The sequence below is a fragment of the Ambystoma mexicanum genome, chromosome 9 (genome assembly GCF_040938575.1).
Source record: "Ambystoma mexicanum isolate Mex_15411 chromosome 9, UKY_AmexF1_1, whole genome shotgun sequence".
Taxonomy (NCBI): Eukaryota; Metazoa; Chordata; class Amphibia; order Caudata; family Ambystomatidae; genus Ambystoma; species Ambystoma mexicanum.
This window is the reverse complement of record NC_090931.1, coordinates 711,478,613-711,491,408: the sequence shown is the minus strand read 5'-3', so window position 1 is coordinate 711,491,408 and position 12,796 is coordinate 711,478,613. Positions and strand designations below refer to the sequence as shown.

The 12,796-nt window shown below is 45.9% G+C and overlaps 1 protein-coding gene across 1 annotated transcript in view; it reads left to right on the top strand.

The window, feature by feature from the left end:
• IDH1 (isocitrate dehydrogenase (NADP(+)) 1) overlaps positions 1-12,796 on the top strand; it is a 358,127-nt gene that overhangs the window by 78,091 nt on the left and 267,240 nt on the right. The window contains exon 2 of the mRNA XM_069615604.1: positions 1,131-1,250. Coding sequence (XP_069471705.1) covers positions 1,132-1,250 — 119 coding nt within the window. The 5' untranslated portion in view covers position 1,131. The remainder of the gene's footprint in view (positions 1-1,130; positions 1,251-12,796) is intronic.

The following is a 12,796-nucleotide window of genomic DNA, read 5'->3' as shown; positions in this document are numbered from 1 at the left end:
TGGTCTTTTACTCTGTTGCTTGCACTTTATATTGTCCTTAATATTCCTCTCAACCCGTTGCTTTGGGTTAATTTCATCTTGTGCATACTTTTCCATTCATTCAACATCTAATTTGGTTCCCCAGAGCCCCCCAGTAGCGCACCGGTTAGAGTGCTTTCCCCTTTTCACTCACCGGTCCCTGGTGTCTCCTCTGGGCGGTTGTTCTCTTGGCTTCTATTCCTCCGATACGCTTTCCACCGACCGTAAGCCCCGCTCGCACCTGACCTTCTTTCCATATGTTGCCGGCAGCCCCACTTTCTCCGAGCGGACGCTGTACGCAACTTTCTTTCTTCAGACCAATGAGGTTCCCTCTCCTGTGTCCTTCTCGCAACCCGCCCGTCCCTTGGCTCCACAGCTTCTTGGTGTTGTCTGCGTCCTGTTTCTCCTGCAGGACCCATTTCAGCTGCCTCTGGGAAGCAAACTTCTCCCCCAGGCCTGTAACAATCAGCCCGGGCTCTCTCCTGCTGGTTGCGCTTTCCCACTTGTCTGCTCCACCTTTTACACACCTGCATCCACTGACAGGTTGTAGGTGTGAGCCCATAATGTCAATTATCTGATTGTAATTAGTGGAGCACTCGGGACATGCCTGAACTTTACAGCAATCTGCAGTCCTCTTCCTCGCCTCAGTACTAGTGGTGAAATAATTCCTAAATGAGGGAACTTGGTTTGCAACAGCCCAAAAAGGTAGGGGGAGGTTGGTTCTCATAAGGAAAAGGGTATAACATGTATCGGCTGTGGATATCCTCTCCCAAGGACCCTCCACCCATGTGATCCTCCCTCTCATTTCCATCCCCAGGGTCAGGATCCAAAAGCAATGGCCTTTCCATGGCCACCTAAGGGGAGGATCCAATGGGAGTAGGTCTGAAGATACCCTCAGGTTTCTCACTTAACTTACTGTGACATGCGTACTGAAGTTGGTTTAAAACTCCTGGGCCAACCAATGGTGATGTGATATTAGCCTGTTCAACAACTATGCCTGTGCGTCTGATTGTCAGGGATTCCTCTAACCTGCTCCTCCATTTTGAGCTCATTCAGTCCTGTTGCGACCACCATCATCGATTTTTGAATTTGAGCATATTTTTCTGTTTCAGAATGAAGAAAATCAATGGCGGCTCAGTGGTGGAAATGCAGGGTGATGAGATGACCCGGGTGATTTGGGATCTTATTAAGGAAAAATTCATCATGCCTTACGTACATTTGGATCTGCACAGGTAAGTTTACCATTGGTGGGGCTCCCAGAAATGAATGTAAAGAGAACGGTCAATACATGATTCCTTTTTAGTGATTTTTTTTTTCCCCTAATTATTTTGGAATTGTGGATTCAGCAGCCATGTACTTTAAAACAAAAAAAAAAGTAAAATCTTATTTGTTTTCTGAATTTCTTAAAGATTTGGTTACCTTTTCATGTCTTATTAGATCGGTTGCTTTATTTGACCTCAAATTATCTGCCGATTCACATCCTTACAATTTAGATTTTCAACGTTATCGTTATAGAAAGTCCTAATTCTATTAAAGACACATAGGTGAAGGATTGTGTTCCTCTCCAATCTTTACCTCTCGAGCAGCATATTAAAAATGTAACAAGATAACACAAAGTGAAAAAACGACACATCCCATCACATGAGTCTTTGTGTTAAGAAACGGTGTCACACATATGTTCCCGCTCGGTACTCTTGTGCTTCACGTCGGTTAGGTTATGAACGACGCTCGGTGCAAACAGCTCCTAGGATTTTTCTTACTGCCCGCACTCGGCTTGTAGAGCGTGTTAGGTTGCCATAGAGACTGGGCTGACTCTCGTTCCGCGGTGATCACGTGTGATGCAGCATGCGGTCACCTGACTCACGATTCATAGGCAGTTGCAGGGAGAAGCCTGGCGCTTCTAGTTGAGTCCTACGTTATTGCTGTCAGTGCTTTCGCTACATTTTCTAGGTACTTTGAATTTTGGCTTGTTCAACGGACTGCCTCTGTCTTTGCCCTTCTCTTCTGTTGCCAACTTCTTGTTCGTACTTCAAGTTACACCCATTGTTTTTCCATCGCAAGTGGCGTTTCTCAGCGATGATTGCTTTCCTGTTGCCAAACCTGTTTGCTTCTTGGATATTCTTGGTTTAACGATTCCGCTCTTGAAAACGATATTGTGTTACCAAACGCAGCCTGCCTCACGGGTTGTCTTCTGGAATTACGTTATGCTATAAGAAAAAGGTTCTCAGTTCATGATTCACCAGATATTCCTGTTTTGGAACGGACACCTGTGGTGGGGAAGTGTTTTCTGCGTACTAACTAGTTTATACTGTTATCTACGCCCTACCTAAAAGAAATCGGCTACCTCTAACTTGCATCACTTCACAGAGATCGTACCACACATCCGGACTACATCCTTGGTGTTTTTCCTACAATCACAACGAGGAGGCAACATTAACTGTACAGCCTCTGATCTGGGAATCTAACCCATCTAGGTGTCCTTGTGCCGTCGGGCCGGTGGTACCCTGGGACTAGAGACTTACCACCTCAGTACAAGGCGTCCTTGTGCCGTCTGGTTCTGGTGGCTCTGTGTGGACTAGAGACTAGCCATCTTAGGGTCTAGGTGTCCGTGTGCCATCGGGTTGAGAGCCCTTGTGTTTTTTCTGACATGAGAGAAGACATTGCAACTCCTCAAAGTGGTAAGCATAGGGTTCTACCTAATCTCATAGTTTCTGTTCCCCTGTTTCTGTATGGTTTCTTATGACCTTTTTTTGTTTACTCTTACAGGGGTAAAGTCTGTTCTGTTTTGCCTGTACTACTTTGGAATACAATCTTGTTCTTGGTGCAGGTTAGTATTTCATGTTGTGCCTACCTTGATTATCTTTAATTCGGGTGAGACTAGTTGGTGACTTTTGCTGCTCATTTCATAGGTATCGTGTTGTCCAGAATAGTGTTGGAAGGCGCCATAATTCGATCCCAGACATCCATTGTTCTCCTTCTTTTGGTCCTTATCTATACCCAAGAGGGACATTGTCTTGAGGAACTCTATGGCTGCACGACGAAGTCAAGGCCGCCCGGGTTCTTAACACTTTGGTAGTCCCTGAATGATTGATGTGCACGGACACGCGATTCCCATTAACCAATTCGATCGATGTTCCTATATGTCCCTAAAATCTCTATCCCTTGTGACCTCTTATTTCTGTCACTGGTCCACAACTCTTTAACTTTTGCGCCCCAACCAGTTGAGTCCAACTCTAGCTTGTCTCCACTCACTCCTCAAGAACTTGCCGGCTTATTATCCGCCTCAACACCTACAACATAAACAATGTCTTAATAAGTGATCTACTGTGGGTGGGCAATCATGTGAAAATGAATACATTGCAGTATTTCGCATACTAAACAGTCAGTGCATACAATTATAACTACTGATGATTGCTAGGGTGGGGATAAACCTTCGCCCCTCTGTCTTTAATAGAATTATGACTTTCTATATCGTTGGTGTTGGAAATCTGAATTCTATGTCCAGACCGGAGGCTTGAATATGCTTGTTCAAAGCTCACCTACCGGCAACGTCAATCTGTTGTCCGGTCTCAAGTTAAAAAAAATGAAGACGTCGACTCCTTCAACTAGTGTGCTGCCTTCAGTATATCTTCTAGCTGAGCCAGTATGTTGTACTCTTTAGAGCCCATCGCCCCACCCACTGAGTGCTCACCGTAGACTTCTACATTAATTCCTGCTTGCTGCATGACCCATCTCGCCAGGGTAACCGCCCCACAAGGCTTACGCAGCGCTATGATCAGCTGATAAATTCCGCAGTTTTAAGGTCTTCTGTTGGGGTCTTTTAAGGTGCCTGACATCTTACCAGACAAAGTTTAGGCTGATCTGGGAAAGAATCATAGGACACTGTCCTTAAACTTGTCTTTGTTCTTGTCATTACAGTGAATGCCAGCGCCGTTGTGGATTCAGTTTTCCTAGTAATCTCGAACGCTCTCACGTCCGATAGTCTCTTGCAAAATACAAGACATAGAAGTGTTGTCCCCTTGGCTGATGGGTCCTTTCTGGAGAGTTTCGCCTTGATTTCTGCATTGTCTGGCCATCCCCTAAAAAGCCTCAACCCTGCATTGACCTCCCATAGCTTTGAGTACTTAAGCGGCGTAGGTTGCCTCTCCGCAACCTACGCACCAAGTGATGCGCTCCCATTGGAAAGCCTTCGACATGCGGATATCCTGCTGAAATCGCTGAGCGTGCTTTATTAATTGTTCTATAGGCCGTCCCTTGTGCTGCCAATTGCACCAGGAAATTCCCTATGTGCACCCCATCTGTTCTAGTGGAATGCACGTTCCTCTCCAGACACAAGCTATGCCAGTGTACCCACACTGATGTTTAAGCCTTGATGGTTCCGGGGGGCCTCGACTCCTTGATGCATTCAGCTTCTCCCGAAAGACTGCGCATAACCTAGGATCCCTGGAAATCGCCCACGCGATTAAGTTCAGGTTGCCCGCCCGTACCAAAGGATGTTGGTTTCCCACCACAATCGTCTCCCATCTTTGCGGCGCTATTGGCTTGTCGCAAGCCATCTCCAACAGACTGGGAAAACAGGCTTGTCCCCTACAGTCTGGTGTTATTGACACCAGAGAGGCCTCGTTGCTTGTGCTAGTGTCCTCAGAATCATTGTGAATGTGGGAAACGCACACTCTGTTCGGCCCCCAGGGCTGGAGAAAGGCATCTGTCGCCTCCAGGTCCGGTCTCTAACTGAAGAAATGAGGGAGCGGTCTGTTCAGCCTCGAAGAGAACCCATTGTGACTTTAGTTGCTGAAATACATCCGAATCCAGCTGCCAATCACTGGCAAATTCTGAGATATCCGGAATTCCAGTCCACTACTTTGTTCTGTATCCCTGGTAGGAACTCTGCTGTCACCAAGACCTTCCACTGAAGGCACGAATGCCAAAAATTGTTTGCCGGCTCCGCTAGGGTTCTGTAGCTCATTTGGCCCAGTCGGTTGATAACTATATGACCGCAGACACATTGTCCGTTTTGATGAGTACACCACAATGAAGTCTCTCCTGGGTCGGTTGTTTTTGTCACTTGCTTTTGATGTTGTCGAGGTATGTGATCAGTCGAATACCCTGTTCTCTCAACAGGCTTACTACCAGCTTCATCAGCTTGGAGAAACAGCAGGGTACTGGTGCTAATCCGAAAGGCAGATGTGTGAATTCCCGCGTCTGTCCTCCCCAGAGAAATCGCAGCAACGTTTGATGTACTGGCGCAATGGGTACTGGCAGATGGGTGCCTGAGGTCTACCCTGGCAAGCTAGTCTCCCTACTGCGGCATGTCCCTTAGGAGGCGGATACCCTCCATTTTGAAATGTCTAAACTATGAACCCGTTCAATCCTCTGAGATTGATACCAGTCTCAGCTTGCATCTGCCTTTCACCAGGAACATATTTCTAATGAACCAGTCTGTGGCGTCTGGCGTTTGAGCAATGGCTTTCTTGCGCCCTAGCTCTTTGATTTCTGCATCCAGCAGCTGGTGGTTTTCATCGCTTCACAAAATTGGCCTCGGCAGACCTGACTGGACTGGTGGTTGATAAAAAGGTATCTCTGGATATTCATCTCCAGTTCTGTACTCACTGCGCTAAACTCTCCCGCCTACTGCGTGAATGTCTGCGATCCCTGGCTGAAGTCGCTACGCTGCTTTTGCTCTCACCTGTGTTATGTTGCTGTCGTGCAGCGTGACGCCAGCTTCTTCCCCTACCTCTTGCCCTTGAGGGGAAGAAGGGGGTGGGATTTCGTTCTTCCTGTTACCTCCATTTAGTTCAGTCGCTGTAAAGCCTGACTTGTGAGTATCGGCTGGCCGAGCGGCCCATGCCTCTGCCAACCCATCCAAAAATGTGCATGCCAAATACTCTTTTGAGGGACGCTTGGCCCTTTTCCAGAGCCGCTTACGTGTTTGCAAATTTTGTCATTTATTTTATGAATGATTCACCAAACAGTTTGGGCTTGGCGGCCGCTGCGGACTCTATCGCCAATTCACTCAATTTAGAGTCTTTTTTTACTTGACTAGACCTCCTCCCCGCTGTGATGATGCGGTTAGTGTTACCCAACAGACATATGGCCCTCTGTGTCCAGCCTGCCAATACTGTGGGATCAATTGTCTCCTCCACCAGTTTGAGAATTTTTGTTGTGGGCTCTCACTACCATCAACACTTACAGCTTCCTATTCATATACAGACCCCCTGGATATGACAGACATTTCGCAAACAATCCCTGACTCGATAGCTACTATTCGGGTAAATCACCCAGCTCTCACACTATTGTGAGATTTCAATATCTAGTTCGATATGCCCAACAACCCCATGACTCATCCTCTGGTCGACCGTCTTGATGCACTCAACCTCTCTGTATGATCGCGTCTCTATATCCAGTCCCAAACCGCTTATCTGGACAGACCACTCTGTCATCCCTTTCTCCATCTACATACCAGCCCTTCCTCCCACAGCTCCCCCTGCCCTCACTTTTGATCTCAAATGCTGGAACAAAGTCAAAGTACTTCTCAACCTAGCCTAAGCCCTTCTACTCTGTCTACCAGCGACGCTGACCGGTGGAAGACCCTTAACCATTGAATCCTTTTACTCCTGGCTTAAGGAATTACTAATTCCTCTCGCCCCCCTCATGCAAAGGACCATCGCCAAAATGGTTCACCCCCCCCACCTGAAGACTGTCAAGTCGGAATAACCATCTTTAGCGCAAATGGCGAGCATCTAAAACCGCTCTCTGCAGATCTATGTCGCCCACCACCACAGTAACTACAAATCACAGATCCAAAAAGGCCTTTTGCAATAAACAAATCATGAACTGTGGTGGCAGCAGCAAAGAACTCCACAAGATCATCTCCAAATTCGTGAAACCTTCTTGCACCTCTACCCAGACCACTCCCAGGCAAACACTCTGTGATTCCCTCAATACATTTCTACAACACTGCATTTGACAGGACGGCAACCCTTAATTCCACTCTCCACCCTCACCCCCCCGCCCCAATCCTACCCCTCCTGATTCCATTTCCCCGACGATCGCAATGCCAGCCTTCCACTCTTTCCAACCCATCTCGAAAAACGAGTTCTTTGATCTATCCGGCAGCAGATGCGCCCCGCAACCCCTGTCACGCCTCTCTTCTGAAAGAAATATTCTCCTTTACTTGTGCAGGAAAACATGCAAGCTCCATACTAAACGACCCCCTCACTTCTGGCACCTTTCCAGAGGCTTTTAAAATGGCAAATGCCAAACCCCTTCTAAAAAAGCCATCCCTCGACTGCTCCCCCTTAACCCTAAGAATTACAGACTGATCTCCAACACAGTTTTCTCATGCAAATCATTGATCGGGCTGCATACTCCCAGCTGAACCACTTCCTAGAATCCAACAAACTACTCGACCCTGCGCAATCAGGCTTCAGGCCACGCCATGGAACAGAAACTACTCTGATCTCGATCTGGGATGATCTCAAGGTCTCTACAGACTCGGAAGGTTGGTCAGTGCTGATTCTCTTTGATCTGTCAGCATCCTTCAAGAACGATAACCATTCTATCCTCCTTAATCGCCTCCACTCCATAGGAATCCATGGCTCTGCACTGAAATGGATTGCCTCCTTCCTCAGCAACCGGAAACAAATCGCTTTTCTCTCCACTTTGCTTGTGCTAGGAACACTGGAGTACCCCGCAAGGCGCATGCCTCTCTGCGCTCCTATTTAACCTCTATCTGACCACGCTACCAGGAATCATCCGTGCGCACAGCCTCTCCTGTTACAACTACACCGATAATACCCAAATTATCCTGAGAATTCCCGAAACGAGCACCAACCCATGACTGACCTTGGAGCATGCCTAAGTGATATTGATCGATGGATGACAAAAAAACCACCTCCTTCTCAACCCAGATAAAACGGAATCATGGTGTCCGGCAATACTGCCCTTCTTCCGCAACCACTCCCATGGCCCCCTTCTCTTCCGTTAATGCCCCCCCCACTCCAAAACCGTCAAAAACCTTGGCTGCACTATGGACTCAGACCCAACTCTCTCCCGTCAGATCAATAATGTAGCAAAATCATGTCACTTCTACCTTCAAACTCCTTAGATGCATTTTCCCCTACCTCACCTACCCCAACTGACTTGCTGCTGTTATGTCCATTGTTATGTCGAGACTGGACTACGCTAACTTGTTCTACCTGGCAACACCGACCTACCAACTTAAACTCCAAAGAACCCAAAACGCTGCTGCCAAACTCCTTCTCACCCGGGGACACAGAGACCACATCTCGCCCGCTCTCCACACCCTTCACTGGCTCCCTGTCGGCTGAAGGGCCACCTTCAACACCCTGTGTAATAATACATGGCCTTCCGCAAAGCTCTTAAAAATCTGTCTCTTTTCGTAAACCTGATTAAGGACACCTAGGGCCACTAAAACACTACACCACCATGGACCACAACATCGACATCATTACATTGGAATGTAAATATAACCTGCAGACAAATGTTCGAGAAGATACCGAGCAATGACACCGCTGAAAGCGACTGACAAGTTACCAAGACAGAATCAGAAACCTACCTTTTGATGACAACCTTGGCGTCCCGCAGGCGCTAGATATAGGACCACTAATTAGCGTTGTGAGTCCACTACACATGCCTAGCTACTCCCTGTCCCATCTCCCACTGAGTGCAGCTATCGCAAAGCGCATGAATGTGATCCAGAACAGTGGGCTGGTAGGAATAAAACCTCCATTCCAGACACTCGCGTCTCCTATCACTATGCTCACTCTCTACCCCACACCAACACACAATAGAGCGCAGCTACACCCCGATCATTTTCGGCCTAGCTGCTCACATAGGAACAATACTCCGTGAACACTTAAACATCCTTCTAGAACGCAGCAACACGCCACGAAAATATCGGCATAGCTGCACACACAAACGCCCTACACAGGCCTAATGCCGTCAGAATGCAGTCTCGTAGACCAACCCCAGACTACACACATTCAACTGATCTCTCAATAGCAACACACTGAAGGATAGGATGCAGCTACCATCAAGCAATCGCCTCAGCTGCTCACAATTAGGGTGCTTGGGTGCACTCGATAACACCCTACTCTCTCGACTGACTTGGACTGCGGTCCCCGAGGGCGTTCAACCCGCAAGCTCTTTGAGGTCCTATCAATGATGTGCTATATAAATGCCAAATAACATAACGTCACATCCCCATAGCTTCTGGTACACCACTTTCCTCGTATACCAAAGTGGGAGTGCTTAGAAATAAACGGAGCACCTGTATAATGTTTCAGTCAATCTAAAGGTTTGTGAGTATATGGAGGATGTCACAGTGGGGTTCTAATACCGGCTTGCCCATTTCACCAAAACTGCACTGTATCCCCCTATTCCTCCCTTATCTGTCAAATCTATGAAGGATTGTCAACAAACTGAAAACCAGTATACAACTCGGTATTCTACTAAAATGATGGTCTAGTGGCAAAATAGACTTTGGAACCAGAACGTCTGGATAGAATACTGTGCTGCATTTCAGAGCAGCAATCACTAACCTTGGGTTGCTGCTGGCAAACACTGTGGATTGCAGTGTGAGCCCACTGGTTAAACCAATCTTAACTAGTGACCTGTTGCAATCACTGTATGTTTAGCTTTTGATAGTTGTCATCGGGGCAATACAGAATAGTATATTTAGTATTTGACCAAATAGCAGAGTTGTGGTTAATAAATCATTTTCCAATGTTAAAGACTCGAAAAAATAAAGCATAACTTTAAATGTGTTCCAATGTTACATTCATTTATTTTCATTTTAATCAAAAGAACATCCTTATTTAGAACATATGAACCAAAAAAAGAAAACGGTTAACACAAAACCAGGGACCAGATGTAGCTGTTGAATATTCATAATCAGTGCTATGCCAAGTGTCAGACTTCACAAATGCAAAGTGCTATGTTTCAGTGAACAAAATGGATACTATAATTTGCAATTGCCATTGCAAATCACACACATTACTATCTATCCTTACTCGCAAGGTAGCTTGGGTGAAAAGTGAGTTCTGAACCTTGCTTTCAGCTCACACAGAATATGGTTTCTACCCACTCATGCAGGACCCAAATCACGGGCGCATGTGAGGTGGGTGGACGCCAACAACTCATTGTTAGACTGGAGACCCTGTCCCATCGGTCAAATGCGAGGCAGATGGGGTTGGTGCAGCGCTAATCCGATATAGGAAAGCATAATATGTGACTGAACCTGCCCAAACCGTATAAGCTCTAAGAAGGCGCTTATCCGTTCGGAAATTTCTCAATTGCATTACATTTCAATGCGCGTCCATTCATCCCTGCAATGCTCTACGGTTCTTTCTGTGCCTCACTTTCTTCACCCCTTTACCTCACAACACTAGCAGCGTTCTAGCCCTACGTTTCTCTCCCTGTCCAGACAGAAAATTGCTCTTATCTCTTGCACTGTTCCTGTTGGGGCACAGTGGCCTTGAATGTTGGTGGAATTTCCTGATAAGCAGGTTCTTTCAAGAGGCCAAAAAGTCGGCCACAAATTGCACTGTCTGGCATATAACGCACGCATCCCCAGCCCTATTGATATGGAAGTGGCAACCTGCCTGTTGGGAAGTCCTCTCGCCCCAACCCCCTCCTACCAATTTAATCTACTGAACATCTCTTGCTGATTGTCTCATACAGAGTCTTTACACCTCTTTATCTATGTATTCACTCTGACAGATGGCCTACAAGGGAGCTGGAGAGATTTCCCAACACGAAGTTCCTCTGCGAGGCCACTTACGCAGGGGCACGGCAGGCTGCCTGACCTACGACTACCTCCGACCTACTAGTCTCCACCATTGCTTCAAATTTCACCCTAGGCATTTTGCAGAAGAACCCACCATACTCGGCTTCTTACTCCTCCTCACCACTGCTTCCCTATAATACACATCTATATGCTCTTAGTCTTGTATTTAATCGGGAATGCTGTCGGACTTTATTTAATTCAATTCTCTTTTAAAATCTCGCTCCATAGTCGCCTCTCAGTTGTTGCATTGCATTCAAATGAGAAAACCAAGAATCCAGCTTGTCCACGAGCGAGTAACATGTTTTTCAACAAGCTTTCAAAAGACTTGGTACTACTGACAGAAACTGCCAAATCCTCACATTCAGTGTTGCAGCTGTCCACACTAGTATACATGTCCTGCTATTTAAAGACCTCTCTTTATTAGGGTGAATATGTGATCAATCCAAACTGAAGTCCATTTTTGACTTAAAAGGGCTTCTTGCTGAATCAATATAAGACATGTTTAATATAAAAATGTGTGGCCATTATGATGTCCCCATGATGCTCTTTGCTTTTATGCAAATCGCTAGGTTTTATAATATGGCATTTATAACGCACCTGTACACAAGTGTTTCTAGGCGCTGTTCTATGGAGATGCTGTGTTGTGCCACCTGGCTGGCGGCCACGCGCCTCAAAAGAGGTGACGTTTACCCCAATACATTTTTTCCATTTCCGGCACTGGTGGTAGGGTTTGTGATGTCACTTCTGCTGTCTATGGTTTTGGTGAAATACTAACAATGAGTCTAATATTTGTTTCTCTGCTTGTCCAAAGGTGTGTGATCTTGGGCAAATATATTTTCTCCTATGCTTAAGCTTTTTTTTTTTACTGGACACGCGGGAAATATTAGAATGAATGGAAATAAACTTAACCGCACTAAAGTGCTATTGTAAATCCAAAAGGATTGGCAAGGAGGGAAGTAGTGTATAGAAATGCCATATTTCTGACTTTCCAACAAGAACTGATCTTAATCTTGGTTCCTTATTATGCAATTTTCCCCCACATAAACCAATGTCCTGAGTGCACTATAATGGGCAACTGCAACACTCTATAATTTAACGTTGTTCGGAGGATTATAGCCTGGCTTGTCTCATCTGTCTATGTCCACAAACTAGTGCAGACCTGTTCAGTGAGCCCTGTGATTTAAACTAGTGCTAACTAGACTGCCTGTCATTTGTTCGATTAAACTCTTGTCTAGTGTGATTTCACCTCCTCTGGGCCATGTCGATTGAAGATTTGTAATCCCAGGGTTAACCAGCATGAAATATTGGCAATCATGTGTATTTTCCACGAACTGAATCTGTCTGTCAAACCTTCTGTCAAACCTTAATAAACCAGTACCTACTCTGTTGCATGCAGACGCTGGTGGTAGGAGAAATACTGCCAATACAGTCTGGTAAACCAGCGGAACAAAGAAAACTGACCTCTGACCAAACCACTGCAGAGAGAAATGGCAACACAGTTCAAAATGGTGGTCTGAGGTCTGCTATCTGCGGTCCCCATTCACCAATCGGCGAAATGAATAACTTGGGACCAACCGCATGCAGTTCTAATTGTTGCTTCCCCATTTGAACAAAACTCTTATAATCTTGTAAAAATAACTTTGTCCCTATTCGTCCCATATCTGTCAAATCTGGGACGGTTTATAATCAAACGGCACAATGTTAAACTACAATGATTGGTTAGGAGAGACGTGATCTACTTTCAAAATCCTACTTTGGGACCCGAAGGTCTGGATTATGATCCTTTTTATTCTTTCGTTTTAGTTGGCACTACCTTACGTTGGTCCTTGAAACAGCTGTTGATGGCAACCCCTGTGATTTAAACCATCTGACATTTTGCTCTTTTAAAAGGCATTACATGTTTAGCGTTGGATAATTTTACTATATATATATCTGTCTGGGGGCCATTGTTAACCACTATTTATTAAA